This window comes from Propithecus coquereli, unplaced genomic scaffold (assembly GCF_000956105.1).
Source record: "Propithecus coquereli isolate 6110/MARCELLA unplaced genomic scaffold, Pcoq_1.0 Scaffold88, whole genome shotgun sequence".
NCBI classification, from domain to species: Eukaryota; Metazoa; Chordata; class Mammalia; order Primates; family Indriidae; genus Propithecus; species Propithecus coquereli.
Window position 1 is genome coordinate 4,845,816 of NW_012155062.1, and position 26,887 is coordinate 4,872,702.

Here is a 26,887-nt window from a genome sequence, read left to right on the forward strand (position 1 = left end):
TTGATCTTCATTTTACAGAGCAGAGACTGAGACTTGTCCGTGGTTAAGTAGCAGTGGGCTCTGAAGCGTGGTGGCTGTACACCACAAACGTGGTCTCCTGACCCCAGGGCAGGGCCTTTTCCCTTCGTGCCTGTGGATTTTATTCCCACTTTTGCAAGTTTTTTGTTCACCTCAGGCTAGTGGATTTATGTGGCGCTGGGCAGGGCACCAGGTGCTTCCAGGAGCCGAGTCCTCAGCACACAGGAGGGAAGCACCCTTCAGCCAAGTGGTTTTTAATTTCTCTGCTGGGGGATCCTTTCCTCCATTCGTTACTGATGATAGGCTTTATGATAAAGTATATTTCAAGGAATATTTTTATCAGTTGATAAATTTTAGCTTTAAAAAAATCATTTAAAAATGTTATCTCTTAGTATTTTCCTATTGTGTCTTAATAGTGTTAGTTGTTGAGTCATCTCAGTTTCGTCATGCTGCCTGTTGGGCCATAAGAATTTCCTTTTGGTGTGACTCATATTAGTGAAGTGCTTCTTCAGTTTTATTTGAAAATGACATAGCTTTTAAAATACTGATTTTGAAGGTGTATTTACACAATATATAGATGGTATCAGTACTGTGTTTTGGAATTTTATACATTTCTTATAGCATTTTTAGATTTTTGACTTTGGCCAGATTAATTGGTTGGTCAGAGTCTGCTTGCCTTAGAGAAGAGTCTACGGCGTGGCACTTCAAGAACACCTCTAAGTTTTTTTTTCTAACACCCAAACTCTGGAAACTTTTATTGTAGCTAAACCATAATAAACCCATACAATATATTCTATATTATAAAAAATAAAATTAAAAACCAAGGCCATTAGAAGTCATAATTTTAGAGTTAGAGGCAGCATCTTAGAGATAATCTGGTTAGATCTCTTCATTTTCCAAATATGGAAACTGGTTTAGTGAGGTTAATTACAGCTTGCCAAGAGTCTCTTCAAGAGATTGAAGAGGAGGCATTTTGAACGTACTTTTTTTCCTTTGGAGAAAAAGGAAGCATGGGGAGAAAAATGGATTTCTCCATTTATAGCCTGAGTTTTGCAAATGCAGTTAAATACAAGTTATCTGAGGCACAGAAACTAACTTTATAATATCCATCTTAAGAGGAATATAGAATGTCATACACTACTCTGGAATTAATCAGTTGATCAATTTTTTTCTTTTTTAAAAAAAATGTTTTTCCTTTGCGAATTAGGCACTCCCCCTGGGCCAGAATAGGCTCAGAATGACTCGTGATTGAGTATTTTTAAAATAACCTTTTTATTTTGGCATACTTTTTGGTTTATGGAAAAGTTGGCAAGGTTGTACAGACAATTCTCATTAATCTCTTGCTCCGTTTCGCCCATTGTTAGCATCGTATGTTACCATGGTACATTTGTCAAAACCAAGAAATTGACGTCAGTATTTTACTATGAAGTAGACTCCAGACGATTTGTATTTCACCAGTTTTTCTATTATCCTCGTTATGTTTCAGGGCACCGCATGCCTCCCCCTGTCTGTGACAGTGTCTCGGGCTTTCACTCCTTTCTTTTCATGACCTTGAGTCTTAAGTAGGATTGTCCATGTATCCTTTAGACTGTCGTCAGTCTGGGTTTGTGTGTGCTCTTCACATGGTTAGACTTGGGTTATAGGTTTGAAGTGCCCATCTTATCACATCACATCAGGAATTGCATGTACACGGTATGCACATGACATCACTGGTGATGTCTGGGTAACGCAGTGTTAGCCAGGTTTCTTTACTGTCAACAGAGTTATTATTTTTCCCTTTCCATATTCTGTTCTTGGGAAGCAAGTCACTAAGTCCAGCTCACTCTCAAGGGTGATGGGCAGGAATTAAGCTCTGCTTCCTGGAAGAGGATTTATATTTATTAAATGGAATTCTTCTGTAAAGATTTGCCTTTTCTTTCCCATTTGTTTGTTTATATCAGTATGGACTCAGGGGCACTTACTTCATCCTTTGGGCTGTAATCCAGTACTACATTATTTATTTCATTGGCTCAGGTTCACCTTTGGCCATTGGGAGTTCTGTGAGGTTGGCTATTGTGTCCCTTTGTTTTTTGAATACTTTATTGCTTTTTGGTACTATAAGATGCCTCATCTTGTGTTTTCCCTGCCCCAGCCCTAGAATCAATCTTCCATTTCTTCAGAAAGCCCTGGTTGTTTTTATTGGAGAATGGCATACAGAAATTCGGATCTGGGCTGAGTGTGTTCTTTGGTACTGGGGTGGCAGTGCTTCTGGGCCCTCTCACGGACAGAGCTAGGTAATACATGCATGTGTGCCAGCCCATTTGTACACACGTTTATAACTGTTCTTCTGCCCAGCATATGTCTTTATGATAGGCTAAACACGAGTTCACACAGATGTCTCTGACTCACGTCTAATACCGCAGGATTCATTTTTGGCTTCCTTTCTGGCTTATCTATAACTTTTCTCTCTGAGGATGAGAAACCTGGTTTCTACCGTGCATTTACTTACTTGTTCAGCCCCAGTATATGTCTAAAGCAGTTTCAAAATTTTGAACCCGTACCCTTGTGAGAAATTTACCAACAAGAATGTGGTGTTTATGTGTGATGTGTAGTTCTTTTTTATCTCTCGCCTTCCAGATTTAATTTTGCAGAGTGGGTGCTCCTTCTCTCCTGCTCTGATGCACCTACTTGTGATTCTGAGGGCCTAAGCTATCCGTCAGTCTTTTCGAGTTGATTACTCTTGTCATTCTCTGAGGCCACTGAGATGAATTCTGTCATGGAGAACCATAGAAGAATAATTACCCAGTGAACTACAGGGTTTCTAAGAAGAACTTTCTGGTGTAGAATGTGTGATTTCTAAATTTTTTATACCAAATGTAAAGTTTCTATATTTACAATAATACTTTACAAGCCACCCATATTGTATGTCCTTTGTGTGCTACTTGAGCATGAGATAGGGCAGCGACCCTGAAGGAACGCTGTGTGGTGTTTATCACATACTACCACAGTCCCTTTTCTTTGGTTTCTGAATATTCCTCAGCATTTCTCCAAAACATACTTTCATCTGCTCTTTGGTTTCTTTTGTCAGTGAGTTTTTGTATCTTTTTAAGCTCTTTACTTTAGTTAACTTACGCTTTTTGAAGTAAAGGCCTTGTAGGGGAGCCAGACTTTTACCAAAACCACAGCTTAAATTTATGTAGCCAAATACAGAAAAATTATATGTACATTTACAAAACTTACATTTGGGGAATATTTCTTTTCTTAATCTTTGTTAGTCAATACTTTCCTGAGGTCTATATTTTGTATTTGAGGACTTTAGGGTTTTAATTTCTTAAACTCTCTTGAATTCTAATGAGTTAGAGATTCCATAGGGTTTTATTTGTTTTTTCAGTTCAAGAAGTGGTTTGAAATAGCTGCCTGGTGCTAATGTTGGAATGTTCTTAGAAAGTAAATGTGTTTTCTTTGAATCTTAAAAGTCTAGAGCATGTTTGGAAAGGATTCAAGAATTGGAGGACTTGCTTGCTAAAGAAAGAGACAACTCTCGTCGCATGCTGACTGACAAAGAGAGAGAGATGGCAGAAATAAGGGATCAGATGCAGCAACAGCTGAATGATTATGAACAACTTCTTGATGTAAAGTTGGCCCTGGACATGGAAATCAGTGCTTATAGGAAACTCTTAGAAGGCGAAGAAGAGAGGTAAGGAACTTAAGGGTCACCCTACCTTATGGCCTGTTTTTGCCCCTCACCCCTTTTATTAAAAGAAAAATAAATGGAGACTTTTTTTTTTTTGAGACAGAATCTCACTCCGTTGCCCGGGCTAGAGTGCCATGATGTCAGCCTAGCTCACAGCAACCTCAGACTCCTGGGCTCAAGCGATCCTCCTGCCTCAGCCTCCCAGGTAGCTGGGACTATAGGCACTTGCCACCATGCCCGGCTAATTTTTTCTATTTTTAGTTGTTTGGCCAATTTCTTTCTGTTTTTAGTAGAGACGGGGTCTTGCTGTTGCTCAGGCTGATCTCGAACTCCTGAGCTCAAACGATCTGCCCGCCTCGGCCTCCCAGAGTGCTAGGATTACAGGCGTGAGCCACTGTGCCCGGCTGGAGACATTTTTTAAACTGTTAAGGCAACTTTGAATATTTTCTCTGTGATTTCTTTTAAGACCTAGGTATAGAGGTGGTAATAGATTGTATTTCTACCACAAAACAGAAAATGTCGCCCAAGCAGTCTTAGTTTACTGTTATTGATTGTTATTATTATTAATTGCTGCAGTGTGTCCAGATGGAATCTTTCTTTTGAGATTTTTAAATGTTTGGTGATTTGATATGTTGCAAAATACCAAATTTGCTAACAGGAACTTCATATTTCAAATCTGGTTAATGTATAAGTTGTTTTGATACCTGTTCTCAAAAAAAAGTTCCAAAGGGAAACTGGGTGACATAGGATAAAAAGGCGATTGATTTTAATATTACATACATTGTGATAATAAGAAAATACCAGGTATGAAAAGACAGAAAAGTACACTAAATTTAACAGTTGTTGTGGTCAGCTGGTGGTCGATGGGATGATCCCCTACCCTTGTTTTCCAAACTTCTTGCATTATGAAAATAATACTTCTCTTCCTAAGTAAGACATTCAAAGCATTATTATTATTTTTTTAAATTGATGGTGGGCACCCTAGCATAAATAAATTTTTGCAGTTAAGATGTACATTGGCTTTGTCTAACAAATCATAAGTAATGTTTTGCTTTAGAAGTGCATGTGCAGGATATCACTATTTTTTTTTTTAAGTTAAGAATGGCATATGTGTTTCATAAATCAAATGTTTTGGTTTTCCCATGTAGGCTGAAGCTCTCTCCAAGCCCCTCTTCCCGTGTAACAGTGTCCCGAGCATCCTCAAGTCGCAGTGTGCGCACAGCTAGAGGAAAGCGGAAGAGGGTGGATGTGGAAGAGTCGGAAGCGAGTAGCAGCGTCAGCATCTCTCACTGTGCCTCAGCCACTGGGAACGTCTGCATCGAAGAGATAGATGTTGATGGGAAATTCGTCCGCTTGAAGAACACTTCTGAACAGGTTAAAAACAAACAAGCAAACATTCTTTCCAGCAAAGTTTGCAGGTTGCTAGGCTGTCTTGCCATTGTGATACTTCCTCAGCTTTTGTTTGGATTCAGTAAGTCTTCATGGAATAAGGGTTTCATCCTCTTACCCTCTTAAATTCATGAAATAAGTAAAAAATAGGAGGAGGAGGAAGAGGCGGTGCCCTTCATGGTTTAAAGATTTTCTTCATTAACTCTTTCCAGAGCCAGAGCTTTTTTCCACATGTGTTCACTTTGTCACACTGGTCTTTCCAAGGATGCATCATTACTGCTCCCTGCTCTAGCTAGCTTTGTGAAAAAGCTGGAGTGATCGGATGAAAATGGTGGATATTCTTTTATAACTATTAGGTTAATAAAAGCTTTATGAAAGAAGGAACTAGAGCCAGACTCAGTATATTAAGGGAGTATTTTTCTCTGCAAATGAATGAATGCTAATGATTTAACTTATGTCAAGAGTGGTATGAAGCCCTATCTTGAAATAATCTGCTCAAAGGTAAACAAAATACTCATAGCAGAGATTTCTGAAGTTAAGGTCTGGGTCTTGCAGGAGCTCAGGAGGGATGGTCCTCCTGGCTCAGCATCTTGGAGCTGGGGGCTGTGGAAGGTATGAGATGATGCTAGAGGAAGGCATTGCCTGGGGTGTGCCAAGGGTCAGTAGGATGGATGTCACTTCCTAAAGCATATTTTCAGGGTCTACCAAAAATTGTGACAATCGCTCCTTTTCTCACTAAAGTTACTAAAACTATCGTGCATGTAGCTGGGCGTGGTGGTGTGAGCCTGTACTCCCAGCTACTTGGAAAGCTGAGTTGGAAGGATCCCTTGAGCCCAGGAGTTCAAGGCCAGCCTGGGCAACATCATGACTCAGGTTTTTTTGTTGGTATTTTTTTGTTGTGTTTTTTATGTGAGTGTGTGTAAGACTGTCTTGTATGTGGTAAATGCGTAATTTGAATGAGCAAAGGAGCACTAGCACTTTTGATGCTAAAGAGAATAGGCTCTGAGGTCTCTCAGCCACAAGTTTGAAAGCTAAAGAGCAGAGTGGCCTCTGCTGCTCCACTGTTGTAACTCTGCTGTTTTTCAGAAGGCAGAGCAGCCAGGGGTAAAGCGATTGGAGCTGACTCTCAGCCTGTTTTATTCTTGTCTTTGAGTTCAAGATGGATATAAATTAGTGTAGGTAATTATTTTAATGCCATGCACCTTTCTTGAGACGTCAGGCTGCTCTGGGCAGCTTTGGGGCTTGAGTTGGTAGCTCTCCCTAGGACTGGCTCATTGCAGCATTGACCCATTTTTGAGCCCCTTATGCCTTAAGGTGTAAGAGAGCTAAATGTGGGCAGAAGTGGACAGATGCAAAGGAAACGGACAGATTCTCTTCTAAGTTTATGTGTCTATATTTTAAAAGCTTGAAGTAATCAAATGCTAGATGTTTATAATTGTGATTGTGAAAGTTAGATATGTTATAAATTTGAAAGATCCACCTGAACTAGCAGTGAATATGACCATTTAATTAGATTGATACTCACTCCTTCCAGTTTTGTTTGTCTTCTTTAAAGTTGGTGTCTTACTGATTAACTCCCTCATTGTTGAAGTTACTGTTTTGCCAAATGACAAAATCCTGTTTTCTTTTTATAATAGGAAAATATGGATCATGAGAAGATGACCATAAAATAGTCTTGTTTATCTGCCTATATGGACTCATTTATTTGATTATTCCATGACTTTCTTTATAATTGAAGTAACTTTGTTTATTTGTTCTATGAATAGGATCAACCAATGGGAGGCTGGGAGATGATCAGAAAAATAGGAGACACATCAGTCAGTTACAAATATACCTCAAGATATGTGCTGAAGGCAGGCCAGACTGTTACGGTAAGTGAATTTAGTCATTTAATTTAACTTCATTGTCTTAACTAGCAGATAAAGTAATTCAGAAAACTTTTTGGCTTAAAGAGAAGCATTTTAGAAACGGGCATTAAGACATTTTTGACATTATTAGGGCATTATAATTGCTATTAAAGATTTTTAAAATTCTGTCCTGTTGAGAGTAGTGAAAGAATTGATTTTGAATTCTTTTTATCTTGTTTATTCCAGTAGTTATTAAGTAGCTGTCTCTTGAGTGATACTTTTATAGCCCGGCGTCATTCAAGAGATACTGCTTGACACAAAGAACTGTTAAGAAGTTAACGCTGGCATATGCCTTAAGCAGTAACCTTCAGCCTTGGGTGGGCTTCAGAATCATCTGGGTAGTGTTTTGGTATCCAAGACCCACGTCACCTAGCTCAGCTATCTTTGGGGCTGGGATAGGGGCCTATGTTTTGAGCAAAAGTCCTTCGATGATGGGCACCCTTGTAAAGAATCACTACTTTGAAACATCATAATTTAGGAAGTGTAATGTGTGGTTTTGCATAGTATCTAAGGTTCTAGATTCAGGGAATGGCTCTGTATTGGTGTGTTTTGAAATACACATTTTCAATAGTTACTGAAATCTTATAGCTCACTTTTTAGAGAAGGATATACCCCATTGAGCAAACAAGAGTTCTTTGCTTTTACTTATTAGTAAGTAGATTTAGCAAACAATACAATGTATTAATTTTGATACAGATTTTAAAGAAGTCACTATTTTCATCCCTAAAGAATATAGAGGTAATTGTTTCCTTCCTTTTATGGATTCTTCTTTTAAAAATATTAAGCATGTTTTAAATGTGTTTATAATTTTATAATTGATACAAACCTTACTTAATGTATACGATCAAAGGCTCAAACTGCAAGTTAGTACTTCTCTTAAAAAAGTATATTCAGAGAGCTTGACACCACTTTGTGAAAAAATATCAGATGCTAATTTTGTAATAATGAGTAAAAATGGGATCAGCTATCTTAACTACACTATCCCTTCTTCTCTTTAGTAATTATTATAGTCAGAAAATTGCTCAGTCCTATTATATGTCTTCTGGAAGCTGCATAATGTGGTAAAAAGAATCTGACGTTTTAATTCTGCAGATTCAAATTTGAGTGTGCTCTCTGTCGCTAAAGTGATACGGAGCCGTTGTGCCAATCATCTACTTTTTCCACTGGGTATACTACCTTAAGGACCAAATAGATACATTCCATAGGTCGAGTGGAAAACGAAATTATCATATAAAATAATGTAATACATGTTTTTTTCTTCAGTAGCCATCATTAAATGTGATAAGAAGCTCTGTGGAACACAGTACTGATAAGCGATCTTTCTCTCAAATTGCAGAGGCAAAAGCAAAGATCAGTTTAAACCTCTAGAACAGCAGTATGAGAATCACAAGTGTAATTTTAAATTTTCTCATAACTACATTAAAAGAAAGTAAAAAAGGAAGATGTGAAATTAATTTTAGAACTATATTTTATTTTTAACCCAGTATATTCCAAATGTAATTAATTGAATGTATATTCAACATGTAATCAATATAAACAAATTATTAGGTATTTTACATTCTTTTTTTCTAAGTAAGTCTTTGAAATCTAGTGTGTATTTTAACCTTACAATACATCTCAATTCAGACTGGCCACATTTCAAGTGTTCAAAAACCACATAGTGTTGCTGTATTGAACAAGACAGCTGTGAGTCATATTTGTTTTAGGTTAAATTACCCAGCAAGGTTATTGACATTTTATGATTATTATTGTTAACACTAAACTAACAATGTGATTCCATATAGACTAGTGAGAAGTATTGCTTGAAATCAGGAAAACACTGGCATTTCACATAGCCTGCAAGTTGGCCCAGGTCCAGTTCTTTTTTCAGTTTCATCCCAGTAAACACCCCTTTCCATTCGTAATGCCGATTGAAGATCTGGAAGCTTCAAGTGAACATCTAAAAAGTAAAGGCTCTCTCCTCATCAATAATTTCGTAAATTATTCTCTCTGTTTTAAATATACTGCCCTTGCCATCTCCAGCCACCCTTTTGCAATCATAAAGTCCTTTGTATTGTGGAACAATTTGTGGATTACAGACTTCGCTATCTACGTCTGTTTTCATATGATCCTTGTCAAAGATCATGGCCGGTGGTATCCCCTACCGCTCAGGACACTGATGCTCATAGAGGTGTAGTGGTTTGTCCAGGATTCAAACCTAGGCTTTCAGACTGCTGAGTTTTCTCCACTCTGCCCATTCTTTTCTGCCAGTAGATACATTAAAAAAAGGCAGAATTTCCAGGCTGAGAAGAGAAATGTAATGATTTCCTTTATTTGTTCTATTTCAATAGCAGCTATATTTTCCCTTGAACAGTGGGTGATTTAGCCATTTCTGGCATTGTTTTCGGACCGTAATTGCAGACACTCCGGGGTATTTCGACACAGTCTCTGGTTGGAGACACAGTAGTTTCCATAAGAGTATCCTAGGTAGGCTGTGTGGTACAGAAGATCTCCTCAGTTCCTGCCGTAGGCAGCAGGGGGACAGTATGGAGGGGTCAGAATGCTGTGACACAGAAGGAATACCAGGACGCTAAGGCTGCTGTTGACTGAGTGAGGCAGCCCCTGTACGTGGGTAATCACTTGCTCTTCCCAGCAGTCCCACCTATGATAGGCAGCATTTCTGCCCTGTTCATGGATGAGGAAAGTTAGGTAGCTTGCTCGAGGTCAGCTGGCGTGTGGGAGAGCTGGGATTCACTTCAGGGCCCTGTGTCATCTTCTTCATTTATCAGATGGGGGAGCTGAGCTTTGTGAGTTCTCTTGGACACACAACTAGTTAATGTAACACTCTGAAGCTAGGGCCTAGTTCTCAGACCTTTGGAATCCAGTGTTTTCAGTCTCATCTTTTTGCTGTCATTGGCATGCCAGAGAGCTGGGTTCTGGGGATACTGATGTCCTTTCTTTTTTCCAGATTTGGGCTGCAAATGCTGGTGTCACAGCCAGTCCTCCCACCGACCTCATCTGGAAGAACCAGAACTCTTGGGGCACTGGCGAAGATGTGAAGGTTATCTTAAGAAATTCTCAGGGAGAGGTATGGCCATTTTATCAGTACCGCCACAGCGTCAGTTTCACCTGAAAGTTCACCGTGAAAGCATGATTTCTTTTCAAAAATCAAATTGAAATGTGAAGTACCTGATTGCTTAAATCAGACCAAGGCTGCTAAGTAAATCGAACTAAAGCTATCTTTAAATTTTAGGAATAAATAGGAGTGTATCACAGAGTACTGATTGTGAGCACGGGCTCCAGAGTCAGATTGTCTATGTCCAGTTTCTTTCTCTGCTGCACACGGACTGGCTTTGTGACTTCGGACACGTAACTTCACCTTTCTATCTTAGTTTTCGTGTTCAAAAATGGATATCAGTGAGACAGTATAAATGAGATAATATTAATAAGACAATCCTTAGGAAACACTTGACACAGTATCTGGCGTAGTATATTTATGTAGTAAATGCTTATGTTATTAACCTTTCTAACTCTCAGAGTGTGCATGACACTGAGTTTGAAGATTGTGGAGTGTACATCTGCTTGGTGTGTATGTTTTCAACATGTCAGTCTTAAGAACTCTTGTCTAAGAACTTTACCTCCCCCCGCTACCATGTGAAGACACCATATACCCTGTCAATATTAGCCTTAGAAATACCACTTCCTGATAAAGCAGCTAAAGCATGCTTTGAAGCTAGGCAAGCTTGGTTTCATCCCTGTCTTTCCCTCGTCAACCAACTTATCTAGGTGCTGTACAGAACATCACTGAGCCTCTGCAGAGTTTAAGAGTCAGTCCCTTCTTTGTTGCTATTGCCATAAACAAGCATGTTAATGGAGCTTTCTCGGTAAATGAATAGAGTAAAGAAAACAGGTTGCTGTGTGGATTGTAGGGAACAAAAACAGGCAGAGATCACGCAACCGAGGAAGGTAACTTAGACTGAGATGGTTCTCTAGGTAAAAGAGAAGTGAACTGGCTGAAGAGATATTTTGGAGGTCGACTTAGTAGGCTGTACGATAAGGGTGAATGTGAGGGATGAGAGAGAGAGATGGCAATCGTTGACCCCTGGCTTGTTTGCTTGGGACCCTGGATGGTCCTGGTGCCAGTTACCAAGGAAGCTTCAGGAGAAATAACAGGCTTGATGGGGAGAAGGGTCGGAAGGTAATCAAGAGACCTCTTCTGGCCCTGTTAAGTATGAGACCCCAGTTAGATATCCAAGCGAATGAAGTTGGCTAGGAGACTGCTGGAACTTTTACTTGAAGCCTAGAGATGTTTGGGAGGCTTCTTGGCATAAATGGTATTTAGAGTTACGGGACGGCTGACTAGAAAGAGTTTGTCAGTGGAGAAGAGTTCAAAATTGAGGCCTAGAAAATGTTGACATTGGGAATAAGTTACAGCAAAGAAGGCAGGTGCAGCCAGTGAGGCAGGAGGAAAACAGTGAGTGTGGTGTCAGGAAAACCAAGAGAGGCAAGTGTCTGCGAAGGAGGGGAGTGGTCAGCAGCTCAAATCACAGTGTCCCCTTTGAGGTTCCTTCTCTACTCCCATAGTGCCAGCGGCAGACCTCTCACCCACACGGTGCTTGTCAGCCTGCCTTGCTTACTAGAAGCGGCACACCGAGGGCAGGAGTCTGTTCTGGACATCACTGGGATTGTGCCTGGCACGTAACAGGCGGTAAGCATTTGCTGGATAATTTTTTCTTTGTAATCAGACATGGACCTTCACTTAAGTTCAGAGAAATAAAGTAATAACAGCATTTATTATGGGAGTCTGAAGTGTTCGCATAGAAAGTCCTGGTCCTGGGCATCTTCCCATCCATCCCTCCTGTAAACATCTCGTGTTTAGACTGCTCTCCATAAGGAATTCATTGTCTGCTGAGTGAAGGAGTGCCCTTGGTCTCAGACAGAGATTGAAAATGAAGCAGCATCTGATGTTTTCTCTGTAGACCTTAGTACAGTTGTGTGAGGTGCATCTGGGGAATTCATTTCCAAATACCTGCTAGGTTCTCAGGGTAGGGGTAGGGGTAGTTTACAAATACCTTCCGGGGTTAAGGTGCCGGCTCTCCCTCCTGTATTGTGTGCTGAAGCTCTTGCTCACTTCCTGTCCTCTGCGCTTTGGAATCCTACCCAGCTGTCATGGGTGCTGCCACCCACGTGCTGGAACTAATTGCAACTCCTATGCTGGTAGTCCCTCCTGATGTCTGAAATTGGCAGAATACATGTCTCTTTTAAAACATTGTTAAGATTAGTGATCTCTGGCTGGGCACGGTGGCTCACGCCTGTAATCCTAGCACTCTGGGAGGCCGAGGTAGGAGGATCGCTTGAGCTTAGGAGTTTGAGACCAACCTGAGCAAAAGTGAGACCCCATCTCTACTAAAAATAGAAAAATTAGCTGGGCGTTGTGGTGTGCTCCTGTAGTCCCAGCTACTCGGGAGGCTGAGGCAGGAGGATCACTTGAGCCCAAGAATTGGAGGTTGTAATGAGCTACAGTAACGCCACTGCGCTCTACTCAGGGTGACGGAGTGAGGCTTTGTCTCAAAAAAAAGGATTGGTGATCTCAGGTTGAAAAGCACTGTTATAAGGAGTATATGGCAGATTAAAGAGGCTTTTTTGTGAGCCATGGAATGTAGTCACCATTTTTCCCTGTGTGAAAATGTGTTCCAAGTAGGAAACAACCTTGCAGGAGCGCATGTGCAATGCAGCGGCAGGTCTAAAGCACTCAGTAAGACGACATAAACGAAGCAGACACTGCGACATGGGAAGTCTTAAGGCGGTCTCACTGACGACGTCACTGAATATTAGATTATTTGGTTGGTGGTGGTTAACAGACTTCTACTGCCTTCTGCTTGCTAGGCTTTGTTTTAAATGACTTGTATCAGAAATGAGGAGAGGAAGTATTAAGAATATGGTTCTTCTGTGATCATTAGACACATACTTTTGGCTTTTATTCATTTAATTCTGTAAGGCCGTGTTTGTTTATTGGTAGGTACCAGACCATATTAGCAATAATCTATAAACTCCACTATAAAGACCACTTCTCAATAAGAGTGTAGGCAATTGGCTTAAGTTAGTTTAATTTTTTATATCGCCTTTCTTGCTGGGGCATTGGAATTGTCAGAAAACCCAATTAAGCTGGCTTAGTAGAAAAAATGGAAATTCTTTGGGTTCATGTAATCAAAAATTCAGAGAGTAGACTTTATCCAGTGGCTCAGACGGTGTCCCCAAAGGTCCCGTCTGTTGTCTCTTCTCCCTGGGTCACCTGTCTTGGGAATGAAGGGTAGTGGCCAGCTGCTCCCAGAGGGAGCTACGTCACTCCTGTTCCCTTTTCGTGGGAAAGGACATCTTCCCCTGTGAAGTCCATATCCTGGGCCTCGTTCTTATTATACCAGCTTGGGTCATGTGCCCACCTCAAACCAGTTCTTGGTGTCAGGAGGATGGAGTTAGAGCTTGAGTTCTTTCCTCTCCACAGCTAGATCGCACTGGGCTCCTTGTGACACATGTGTGCTCCATGGGAGATGAAGGTCCAGGGAAAACTGGGGGCTCTTACCTAGGCATGAGGGGAGAGATAGGTGCTGGGTGGTTAAAAACAGCAAATATCGCCATGACAGAGTAAGATGTTTTTCTGTGAGGGAAATAAAAAATAAAGTAGTTCCTCAAACCTTCCAGAATATAGATATAACTGAAACTGTTGTTCATGCAAATGATTATTTGTGTATATAGAGCTGTAATATATAATGTATAAATAATTGACTTTCCATCAATAAAAAATCACCCTGGTTTGTGGCATTTTCTGATTTCCGTGGTGTGGAAATCACCACGGAATGGAGATTCCACCTGTGGCTGCTCTCGGCCTTCCATCATGATGTGGCTGACACGGGGTTGTGCAGAGGTGAGCACAGTCAGCAGGTGCAAGCTGGCTTCAGTGTCCTGCCGAATAAATTAGTGTACTTCTGTGTACCCCCGCCTTCGAGCAGGGGCAGACCAATGATGCGTTTTATGTGGAGAGTAAAACCTGTTATGTGAGAACACTGATGTGTACCTTTCAGGATACTTAATTACGGTTGGGTACCTTGCTAAGGGGATTTGGTTGCAGGGTGGGTAAAAACATTTCTCTATTAGCATCTTGATTAATAACATTTTCCTGGGTCTAAACTTCCCAATAACTTTTTGGTTCTAAATTGTTTTACTACTTTTCTATCTAGATTTTTAGACATTGTTTAAATGCTCTGTCATTTTCTATACGGGCTTTCTGCATTGGATTAATTGGTTTTTAAATGTTTTCAAATGAAAAGTGCTTAACAGTAGGCCTACATTAGACGTAGTTCTGTTGAAGTAATTCATAATTAATGAATTTGGGCAAGTTGCTGTTTACGAAGCTTCTCACTGAGGCTAACTGTCTTAAGTTAGATCCCGAGCCTAAGAGCCAGTGTTTGCATGTGGGATGCATGCACTGCCATGAGGCGCTGGAAGCTGGAATGTAAACTTCTGTAACAAAATTTTCTTTGACTTCTTTTTCATTTTAAGATGAGTTGAGAAAAGCTGGGTATACTCAAAGCTTTTCGAGATTTTTTTTTTTTCGTTTCATATGCTGTTATCTCCTAGACCTAGTTGATAATGTTGGTTCAAAGCATTGCAGATGATCTAAGAAATTAATGTGCTTTTGCATTATTACTAATTTGGTTAAAACAGACTGATATTTGTGAAATGGCTATTTGTGTTTGGAAATAGAGACTGATTCCACAGAATTGAAGTTATGGCTAATTGAAAGACTGAAAATAGCCTATCTTTCCTGGTCCTGCAATAGTAATCAAATCCCTACAAAATGCTATTCTACTACCTTACTTCATTTACAAAGTGTATCCTTGGGCATATTTAAAATTGAAGTCTCATTTCTATGGCACTGAGTTTTGGTTTTCTTCTCTGCCATTTTAAACTAGCTGGACTATGTTAGATAAGCTTTCACTGAAGTAATTGTAGTGTCTTCCTCTGTGAAGTTATCTTTCTTGAGTGACCTTAGGGCAGGGTATAGAATAAAATTATTTGCTCTGCAGCACTCTGGAGGACACACTCATTTACTTGCTGCCGCATCATCAGGTTAGCCTTGTGCTTAAACAAAAACGCACCTGCGGTTGTGCCAAGTCAGAATTTTCTACAGGAAAGTAATCTGTACTTGAGCCTTTTAGTAGGAGATGGAAATAGTGTCTTTCTGTAAGAACTCTGCTGAATGACCGGAGAACTATTTCTGTACAGAATACATTGGAACCTCACTAATATGTTATTAGTAAATAGGGCTCATCTGTCTTGCTTCCATTTCATTCAAGAGGAGCCCGTTGCTGAAGGAATGAAGGGAGCTTGTCCTTTTCATCTCACTCGTCAGGTAGCTCTTTTGCCACCATAGTCACTGAGATTACAGCATTGGCGGTCAGCTTCATTTTCTTTAGCATTTATTTAACACCTTCTCTTTGCTAGCAGCTAAGATGTTTAAGCTGAATTCATGTTGCGTTTTATAAAGAATTTAGTATGCCAAATCATTTGCAGAATTCTTAGCAACAGAAAGGGATTAAAAAGCAGCAGAAATTTCTCAGCAGGTATTTCAAATTTGACACCAGTAGCTCCCCTGCAGGGAATATTGAAAGGTCTAAGAACTGCTACTAATTACACAGAAATTCCAGTTCACTAACAAAAGTTACCGATGGAATGACTTTTTTTTCTTTTTAAATAATAAACAGAAATGCTGGTTCTTAAGCAAAGATTCCTCTCACCTGCAGGCTTTGTGATTTTAAGTGTGGTTTTTAACTTAAAATTAAACTTGTTGTTTTTAGGAGGTTGCTCAAAGAAGTACAGTCTTTAAAACAACCATACCTGAAGAGGAAGAGGAGGAGGAAGAAGCAGCTGGAGTGGTTGTTGAAGAAGAACTTTTCCACCAGCAGGTATTACTTTATTTTAATATGTTTATTTTAACAGAATTACATGAAAAACCAATAGTATGGTTTGTTCCCTCCCCACCCCCATTACTTGATGAACCAGAGCAGTTATCTGCTAACTAGGGTTTGTACTTCCTAAAGGGGTATTCAAGGTTATGCTTTAAAGTGCTGGAATAATATGTTATCCCTTCTTTTTTAATTTTTATTTGTTTATCATTCTATCAGATTTCAATTTTGTCTTTTGTTTTCTAATGTATGTAATACGTTATGGTAGGACATGTATATACTAATAAATAAGTATATATGGATTAGATTGCATGCCCCAAAACTTATTTACTCTGTAGCGTTCTGTGATTAAAAAGTTTAGATCACTAAATTAGAGCAAGTATCTACATATAAGCTAAAAAAAACAAAGCAATATTCAACTTCAATATGAAATGAAATTCTTGCTATATTAAGTTCCTAACCATTATCTAATTGCAGGATAGATTTTAGCTGATGCTTGGACTTTTGAGAACCCTTGAAATAAAGAAACTCCAAATTTTGTTTTAATTATAATTAAATTGGAGTTATTAATAACTAATGAGCCCTCAATTTATATTCTCAAGCTGTTTGAGTCTGTTCATTAATCAAAATCCCTGCCCTTATCCTGATAAGACTTTGTTTCCATGTCTCCAGATTTATAATTTTAAATTTGCTTTGCTTCATTAGTCCCAGTCCTACTCTAATAAACATTCTTTTAAGTGTTTAGCCCCTAGGGTTGAGAAGGGTTATATAAGGTAGAATGAATTTTTTACCTGGATGTTTTCTCATACATTTTGGAGCAATATTTAAGAACAGCTGTTTTACACTTGGCTTTAACAAGAAACAAGCACAAGATCCATTTCCTGCCCTTAATGGGAAACATGATAATGACTAGAAGTAAAATAACAATATAAGAGGATATCTCAAGATGCCAGACAAGTGGCTCAGAACATGAGTTATAACAGGTCAAACACTGGAGAAGGCTTCTCCAGGCCACCAGAGTAGCTGAGAACTCTTGGAAGTGGTGCTTGTTCAGTATTTTGAAGGATGGGAAGTTATTCAGGTATTAGAGAGAAGTCAGATGATGGTGTTTTGATGGTGTTTGAATTATCTGTTGCTACATTTACAGACTACCTGACAACTTAGAGGCTTAAAACAGTGATTTCTGACTTCCCACGATTCTATGGTTTGAGCTCAGCTGGGCGGTTCTTCTGCTCCACATGGTGGAGACTGAACTCAGTTACGTTTAGCTGGGAGTTTGCTGTGGCTGGAATATCCTGCAGGTCTCTTTCCATGTGGCTTGTCATAATTTAGTAGGTTAGCCCTAGCTGTTTTGCAACATGGCAGTTGGCTAAGAGGCTAAGTGGAGAGAGCACCAGGTCTCTGAAAGGCCAGCCCAGAACTGGCACAGTGTCCTATCTACCACATTCACTTAGGGTATAAGTCATAAGGCCAGCCCAGATTCAAGGTGAGGGTAGTCTCCATCTCTTGCGGGGAGGAATGGCAAAGAATTTATGGTGATCTTTAAGTCACTACAGATACTGTGTCAAGACTTTAGCACCAAGTGTATCTGTCCATCCAGTTGTTTTTGTAGGGTTTATGTGAGAGATAATGAAGTTGAAAGATTGGTGTTAAACTGACTGGAATGCCTGGGCATGTAGCTTCTGCACAGTTTGGAGCGAAGAAGAAATTCAGACAAATAGAATAATCACTGTGCAAACTGAATCATGGGGATTAATTCTAGAAGGAGATTGCAGAGACACTGAGGGAGTATATAAATGGAAATTTGTTAAGGCTTGATGACTAACTTGAGGGTGAGAGAAGAAAAAAAGATGTCAGAGATGTGTGTGAGGTTTTTAGCTGTGCGATCATAGAAAATAATGATATCAGGGTTCAACAGGGAAGATGGAAGGGCAGAACAGCTATTTTGGCTTCACATTTGAGGGTGAATCCAATGGCCTTTTGAATTGATTAGAAGTTTTTTGGTGACCTCCAAGAAACTAGTTTGAGTTCAATCAGTGGTGAATCAGAAGCCATATTATGAGGTTTTAAGGAATTAATGGGTAATAAAGATATGGCTAGAGGAGCCATTCTGAGTTCACATTTGAGGACAAATCCAGTGCAGATGCCTCCAGATATGGAAGTTCAGTATCCAGCAAGCCATATTCTCTGATGTGGTTATTCAAATGCAGTTCACTGACCTCCTGTTTCCTAAGTTATCAAAGGAGGTTACCGAAGGGTGGTTTTCAACTTCAGCCACATATTAGAATTACTTTAAAATTATATATACATAGATACCTTTCCCCAGTTAAATGAGAAATTCTCATTTAATTGATGTAGGGATCTAGAACAGAAGTTTTTTGTTTTTTTAAAGGGCCCATTTGAAGTTAGGTAATACGAATTTGTAGTATCCTTATAGTTAAAGATTTCATCTCATTTTAGAAAACTGTTGATCCATTTTTTAGCACTAATTTTTTTCTTCTGTTTTCCTCATTAGGGAGCCTCAAGAACATCCAACAGAAGTTGTGCAATTATGTAAACTTCTCAAATCAACTGTCTTCCTCAAAATAAAGAAGTATGGTAATCCTCACCTATATACAGTGCAGAGCCTTCTCAGAAGCACAGAATATTTTTATATTTCCTTTATGTGAATTTTTAAAAAGCTGCGAATCTGATGGCCTTAATTTCCTTTTTGACACTGAAAGTTTTGTAAAAGAAATCATGTCCATAAACTTTGTTGCAAGATGTGAATTATTGACACTGAACTAACTGTGTACTGTTTGGAAAGGATTCCTCAATTTTTTGACATTTTTTCGTATGTGCAGTTTTTTTTTTTCCTTTTTTAATTTCTTATGAGAAGGGTGGGGAGGGTAAATAAACCACTGTGTGTCTCAGTGTAATTTGAAGATTGCTCCATCTACATTGGCAATCTGCTCTTGATTATTCTCTGCTATATATCATGGTGCTGTGAGGGAGGGGGGGAAGCATTTTTCAATATATTGAACTTTTTGTACTGAATTTTTTTGTAATAAGCAATCAAAGTTACAGATTTTTTTTAAATGGAAAAGAAATTTTGTAAGAAGGCAATATTAACCTAATCATCATGTAAGCACTCTGGATGAAGGATTCCGCAAAACTTTGTTTTATGGTTACTTCTCTTAGATTCTTAATTCATGAGGGCAGTGCGGGGGAGGGGGGAGGGTTTCGCTATTAAAATGCATTAGTTTGTGTTTTTTAAGATAGTGTAACTTGCTTAAATTTCTTATGTGACATTAACAAATAAAATGCTGTTTTAATATTAATCTGCTGTCCTTTTTAAACCTTTCAAGAACAGATTTTGAGGAGAAAAATATTGTTTATATTTTGCTTTTGATAAAAAGTAATTTGCCTTGTTTGAACTGGATTTTTTTTAAGACTTTGTGACAGTTGAAGGAGATAAACACAAATAAGGTATTTGGGGTCTTTCAGTACTCTATTGTCAGCAACAACAACAGTGATAATAGACACAATACTAATGGCTAATGTTTTTGAGCGAGACAGCATGCTCAGTGCTTTATTACATTTTTTAGCTTATTAAAAATAAGGCCTTTCAGAATCTCTTTAGGAAAACCAAATAGGGACAGTCTTCGTTCCTGGTAAAGGAAAAAATGGAGAGAATATTTTAGAATCTAGTTTTACTGCCTTTTAAAATAGTAAGGGAAGAGAAATTGATTAAAAGCCACCTTTTAGAGGAGTAACATATGAAGGATATAAAATATAAATGTGCCGTGTGGGGTAGCTTTATTATGTATGGCCATTAATTAGGGTGCCATTTGTTGTGGGTTTGGGGAGTTTTTGACTTGTGATTGCTTTAGCCAAATGAATTCATCTTGTAGAAAGTAGAACATCTGAACCCTCCCTAGAATGAACAGATGATAATATTTCAGAAGGTAACCCAGCATCAGTGTTTGCTTTTCTCTTAAAATATTCTTGCAGTAAACTGCAAAGACTACCAGCTTTCACTTGAAAATAACTCACAAACCCCAGAATTACCGTGCTCCACAGATTTACTGCATACTTTGGTGCCATCACAGACATAAGATAAATGCTGGGTTAGAAATTCTGTCTGGTAAAGCAGATAAAATGATAACTTCTCAACACAGATTTATCTTCTGAGCGAGAATGGCAATACAGTATATAGCCAAACTTGGTTGTGAAACATTTTGCCACAAGATGGGATTCTTGTCATCAAAATACACCTTAGGTGTTTATTACTGGATAAATTAGGTAATCAACATTTTAATTAGTTGGGCATTAAGAAAAATTGACAGTTGTAATACAGTAGAATAGTATATACGCGAGTGAAATTTAGAGTAAAAATCCAGGACTCAACTAAGATAAGTAGCTTGGTACCGCTGGGTGTGTGGCAGTAGGTTGTTGAGTCTGTTTAGACAAACTTTGGACTAAATGGAGGTTTTCTGAAACTGAGCTGCACCCATTCCCACAGAGCATGAGAGAGCCAGGAAGTCAGAGAACGTGCTGCTGTTGTGTTAGGTCTAGGTCTCTGCATCCATGGAGGTGAGACACAGCATGTGTGAATACATTCTTGGATTCTGACTATTTTATAACCAGCATGAGTTCATTTTCTCACCTTATTTTGTCTTTGATATTCTAGTTTCACCACTATGTTTATTTTTATTTATTTTTAAACATGAAGCAAAGTTCATCGGGGAAGGGCAAGATAGGTTTACAGAGCAAAAATCAGATACATTTGCCGCAGGTGAACAGGCCCCCGTTGTAACAAAAGGGGCCGTTTCACCTCTGTGTTTAGATAATAGGTTTATTTTTGTTCCTCTTTGTTGAGGTCTCAACTGTGGTCTTCACTAAGAAAATTTTGGATGTTCTTATTTTGCTGAATATTATCTCATTCCCATTCTGTTCTTTCCTTCTGGGATTTCATTTAGACTTATAGTGAACATACCCTGTTTTATATGTTCCAGATTTCTCTGTGCTGTATTCTCAGGAGCTCCTTTGTATTTATCTCACTAATTCTGTTCTCAGCCCTGTGTAATCTGTTGTTTATCCCAGCCATTGAGTTTCTAATTTCATTGCCTTTACTTTGTATTTCTGAAGTTGTCTTTGGTTCTTTTTCAAATTTGCCTGTTTTTTTTATACTCATTTTTCATTATAATTTCTATTCTTTTAAAAAATCATTGAAATCATATTTATTTTTCTATTTTTTTGAGTTCTTGGGGATGCTGATTTTTCTGTTAGCTGCATCTGTTGCCTCTCGCTAATGGTGGTTTTCTTCCTCGTGGATTATGAACACATCTTCAGCAAGCGCTGTTTATTTTGTGAATGACCCAGGTCCCAGGTTTTGATGGTATTGCTGCACAGGAATTTGGGACTTTAATGGGCCAGAATAGGTTTGGACCATTTGGGGCCATTTTCTCACCTTGCAGTGGTATAAATCTAGAGCCACGCCTGTGCGTAGGTGTTCTCTTTTTTCCTCAGGTAACTTCCTCCTGCTGCCCCAGCGCCGCAGCAGTAGTTTATCTCTGCGCTGGCTGGCGGCAGCGTTCTGGTGGTGGATGCGGGGAGCACTGAAGGTTCTGCGCTGTGTGCGCCAGTCTTGGTTCTAAGTCCTCTCCCATGCACGGACCCAAAGCCCGGTTTTCTGTCCCCAACTCCCAGCGCCTAAGGCTTATATTCCAGATTGTGAATTTTTTTTTTTTTTTTGTGGCAACTGGGCATTTCTTATCCTTTCATTTAAGTTTGGTTAAAACAAAAATTTAGTTCTGTTTCATCACTATTATGGTGGAAGGATAGGGTTGTCCATGTTTGTCCACAGTCATACATGTATGTATCTGTGTATGTGTGTATTTCTAAGAGATACGTTTATCCTAAGTCATGTTCCTCCAGTTTCAGTCTCTCACTCACCATCCTTTTCGTCACATCTTAAATTATAAAGAAATGTATTTGAATGCCCCTTCCTTGTCAAAACACGTTATAATAAGAGAAATTGAAAAAATCGTTAATAATCCATACCTTCTGGATCATTGGCTTCTAAACAAGAGGCAGATTTTTTTCTTTTTAGTCCTAGTGCACGAAGTAGCAGCATGGATATGAATTGTAGGAGGTGCCCCAGAGGGCAGTGTTTCCTAGGGCCCCAACTTTTGAGTCTCTGGAGCAAGGTTCTGGTACCCAAGATATTTACACGGCAAAGCCCAGAATTCTGAAATTGGGGCTGACTGTCCTTCCCCACCTACCCAAAGAAAAAGCCCAAAAAGTACTGAAGGAAGTAATATTAGAAGTCTGTGTTTCTTCTGTTTGGCCGCCTTACTGAAGGGACATTTGGAGCCAACTTGTGGACAATGAAGAAAGTAGGCAAAATACATGCAAAACTTACAAAAGTCGTATTTCAAGTCGGGGAGGGAGCGTCACATTAGCAGTCTGGAGTGGGAAGCATGCTGGGAGTGGATGCTGCTTTGCTATTTTGGAGGGTCATAAAAGACCAGTAGCCAGTTTGCCCCGGAGGCATGTGTCAGACTCGGTGGAATCACCCCACTTTCTACCCCCTACCCCTCATTTCCACAGTAATGCATTTTCTTTCACTTTTAACAGCACAGCAAATCTTGTCCTCTGCGGACATTTCTCCAGGGACAAAATACACCTGTCAATTTAAGAAGACAGCACAGCAAATCTTGTCCTCTGCGGACATTTCTCCAGGGACAAAATACACCTGTCAATTTAAGAAGACAGCCTGTTCAGTCGCTTGATTACTTTGTAACAAGAAAACACATATTCTCTGAGATTTATTATGTGAGTACTTCCTACACTTGTCTGAATTGGAACTCTCGGTTTAAATGCCAGCCAGCCAAGTGTGCTCTTAGAGAGCTGCAGCCCCTGTTCCATTTTCATGGTTTTATACTTTGGCTATGTATTACTCCAAATGAGCTGCAGTCTGTGGGACTTAAAGATCTCTCTGCGTTTGTATGCCATTTTCTTAAGTACTGGTGTTGATTTCCTTGATTTGAAATAAATGCTCACTTGCCTTTTAAACTTCATTTTGTGACCCACTTGGACTAAGCCGGTGGCCCTCATCCTCTGCCGCTGTGGCATCTGCTGATTTTCTGTGTTCCTCCGTGGACCTGTGTTTGGGGGCAGACCTTACTCTGTGTAGTTGTGATAGGGTGGTGGTCCCTTTGCCAGTGTTTGGTTTCCGTGGTGTTTTCTGACTTGATCTGGTTACTCTCAAACTGTCTGGTTTGTCTGTTGAAAACATGGGTACTTCCACAGCCCCCTTCCTTATAGTCCCGAGTCCCATGACTTAAGTTTAGCCACAAGTGCTAGTTGAAGTGTCCACTGTGACCAAAGGGACACACATGCCTCGTTGTGCGAGTAAGTTTCATCCTGGCAGAGAACCGGCTTTCTAGCATAGTGGTCGAGAGAGATCTTCAGATGACTTTTCTTATCTGGTTTCCCAAACTGAGTCCCAGGTCTCTTGCTTTTCTCTTCTCATTTTCTCTCTTTTGTCCACATTTGAGCCAAGGATCCTCCCAGCTCACACTGCCTTTAGCAAGCACTGCTTTTTGACTCCGACCCTGACAGTTTAGTTCATTCTCTTCCAAAGACGGGGTCATGACCCAGCCTTCCTCTTCACTTCCAGCTTTCACGCCTCTGTTATCTGCCTCTTCCAACCGCAGATGTCGAGAAGGGACTGACCCCAAGCTCTTTCTGGGGACAAAATTTTCCTATGAACTATTTTCACAGCTACCCAATCAGATTTCTCTCTCTCTCTCTTTTTTTTTTCCTTCAAGTTTCTCTTTTAAGTGTTGTCTTGCTAAAAGAAAAATTGTTAGGAAATTTGAGCCTTGCAAAAAAAAAAAAAAAGAAATGCTGAAAACATTCATACTATGTCATAAAAGAAATAAAGAAATAGTGAGCCTGGTCTCCACCCTGAGAAATGCTGCCCATGGGTCACCAGGAAAAGTAATGCTTATTATTATAATCCTTCTGGGAGAGGTCCTGTTGTGTAGAGAGAAGGGTTTGGGCTCCAGAGGTGGATATGCTGCGTGACTCAGGACGACCTTATACCAGAAATCGCGAAGGGGGCCTGAAGCAGGGCCTTAGTTGTATCATACAGCTGGGGAACATGGGAACCCAACATGGGGAAACCACCAGGGGCAGGATCTGGAAATGCAGCACTGTTCTGACCTTATGGGTGGAGCACAGACTGTCACATGTTGATCTCTTCCTCACACGTGGAAACTCATTCTCACATAGGAGGGCAGAAAAGCAACACGAGACCCACCAAGAGGAAGGAGGGAGAAAGAAAAAGGGGCAATCATTTACTGAATATTCATGAGGCCAGGCACTCTGCTCAGGGGTGTGTGTCAATCAAACATGACCCTACTTGAAGCTCACAGTATCACATTAGGATTATTCTTGTTTTGCAGATGGGATAGTGGGCCGAGAGGATGTCATTTATTCACTCATTCATTGCTTCAACAACCATTCACTGGGGAGTTCAGTTTTCCCAGGCACTGCCTAGCAAGGCAGCAGGAATACCAAGATGAGAGCTGGTTATTTTCTTGAGGAACTCAGTCTGATCACACAGTTCTATTATCTTTGACAACTATGCCTATTCTGCTATCCCAGGCAGCTGTCAGGAATTAACTTACGTAGCCAGTTTACTAATGAAAACGGTGCTATTCATTGTCAAAACGAATGGGAACGATTCCAACTGTCAGGTAATCCCCAAATCCCTGTTTTAAATTTGTTGTTTCTAATGTTTTTCTAATTAATGGCAAATGTAATAAATGCATGGCATGGTTTAGGAAATGCTTTCATGTTTATTATCTGATTTGCACCCATCAGCCCCCGAAGATGAACTTAGGAACAGGAAAGAGATTCCATTTTCCACGGCCCAGGCTCTTGCTCAATCTTTCTTTCTCCCACTATTGCATTCTGAGCTCTCAGTAAGACAGAAAGCCACAGCCCCTGGTGGACTGATGTTTTCCAAGCTGGCTGTGTTTCAGCATGTACTTTTCCTGACATCAGGGAGGCAATGAAGTGTACTGATTTAAAAGTCTCCTTTGGGAGATAGTCCTCGGTAAGCTAAACAGAGATGGTTAGAGCACCCAGCAAGTAGTTGAAAGCAGTTCGGGCCCCAGTGAAGCAATATGTTAATATTCTATCTGGGAATTACTGAACGTGACCCAGAGGGTGCGCAAGTACATCCAACTTATCCTGATGCGTGGTAGGGGAAGGCTATGAATAACAGGAATTATTGCAACTGGTGATTCAGCTTTGATTAGAAAGGAAGTTAAAAAAAATTTTTTTGATGATGGAATTGAGCATTCATTAAAACATGCCAAGTGCAGTCATGAGTTACTGTCTCAGATTTGTCCTTTCCCACACAGATGGGCCTTCTCCGTAGACAGGTTTCATATAGAAAGAATAAATAGCATTATTTTTGCCTTTGAACTAGCTCTGTGAGTGGCAAACCCCTGAGAGGAGCAGGAGTTAATGACACTAAGTGGCTGTCACTTAGCGATGTGAGCCTGAAAAACCAACATTCCTGCATCTCAGTTTCCTTGTCTGTAAATGGGACTAAAAATCCTATTACAAAGAGTTGAAGGAAGAATTAAATTAGATCATGTAAAAAGATCATACAAATATGGTAGACTAAATAAATAGGGATTTAAAACGGATTAACTTAAAAATTTTTGATTGGGGGAGAGTACAGTGAGACTGTTCTGTGATAAAACAGCAACGTTTTTAATTACTGTTGGTTTATGTAAGTCTACAACTGAAAAATAGTGTCGGTCAGAGTCAATGTTTTGAGTTTAGCCAGTTGAGTGCTTAAACAAGCAAAGCCACTGAGAATACTGAAACGACCACATTTTACTCATTTCACGAATAAATATTAATTCAACAAACATTTATCAGTCACTTACTAAGTGCCATGCTGTATACGAGGCACTGCACAACCAACGGTGCTCAGTAAAACAAATCTCGTCCTGACCCCGACGGAGCTTGCAGCTCAGCTCAGGAGCCAGGCGTCAGTCGGATTACCCACACGAACATGTAAAAGCACAGCTGTGGAAAGGACCGTTAGAACAGGAAGACACCACACATGGCAGACTTCAGGGCCACTGGTCTCTCACTGCAACAGCCGTTAGGAAAGAGTCGTCTAGTAGGAGACTGAGCTCCAAAGATGGCATTTCTCGCCTCCACGGTCGACAGGTGTGACGCTGAGGCACCAAGGGCTCCGGGGGGATGCAGGGCAGGTTCCAATTCTTTGACTTCCCGTTAGGATTATCTGAGCTTATTAAAAACCCACCGCTCTCAGAGCATTAGCTAAGGATACCACCGGTGGTCCTGAAGAGCCACTTTGCCCCAGCTCTGGACGAATCGGTCCCGAGCCAGCCAAGGCTCCACTGCAGACAGGACGGTGGAGCAGAGAGGCCAGAATAGGAGCACCGCAGGGCGGGCACCGCCGCCCGCAGCCGCAGTGGTCCTGGCAGTGAAATTCACAGGCATCTAACTCGAGAGACCAGGCCCGTCCAGAAAGCTTTCGTGGAAATGGAGCTGCTGAGGCCGGTCGGGACCTGATCCAGCCAGCGGGGAATGCAGCGTCCCCTGAGGTCCTCTGAGACTGGGCTCCCCCTGCCCTGGTGGGAATAATCTAGAACGTGGAAGTGCCTTGATAATTTGGAGTCTGGGGACCTAGAGCTGCCAAAGATAGGCTTGGTGTGTCATCCTCAAAGAGAGACTCTTACCTGAGAGGGAATCGTGATCCATCCCATTCCCAGCCTACACCCAACTGGGGACGTGCAAAAGCAACACTAAATTTGACCAATAGCAAGATCCGCGTTTTATCTTTTGGCGATTGAATGTATATGAGGGACAATGACTATTTCCCAGTTAGATGCTTTGGAAAGTGCACGTGGATT

At 40.3% G+C, this 26,887-nt stretch overlaps 1 protein-coding gene across 1 annotated transcript in view; it reads left to right on the plus strand.

Annotated features, from left to right (window-relative positions):
• The window catches only part of LMNB1 (lamin B1), a 56,227-nt gene extending 36,980 nt beyond the window's left edge, over window positions 1-19,247 (plus strand). Inside the window, exons 6-11 of the mRNA XM_012664324.1 lie at window positions 3,474-3,694; window positions 4,840-5,065; window positions 6,847-6,951; window positions 9,935-10,054; window positions 15,822-15,929; window positions 18,445-19,247. Of these exons, the coding sequence (XP_012519778.1) occupies window positions 3,474-3,694; window positions 4,840-5,065; window positions 6,847-6,951; window positions 9,935-10,054; window positions 15,822-15,929; window positions 18,445-18,486 (822 nt within the window). The 3' untranslated portion in view covers window positions 18,487-19,247. The remainder of the gene's footprint in view (window positions 1-3,473; window positions 3,695-4,839; window positions 5,066-6,846; window positions 6,952-9,934; window positions 10,055-15,821; window positions 15,930-18,444) is intronic.
• The last annotated feature ends 7,640 nt before the right edge of the window (window positions 19,248-26,887 follow it).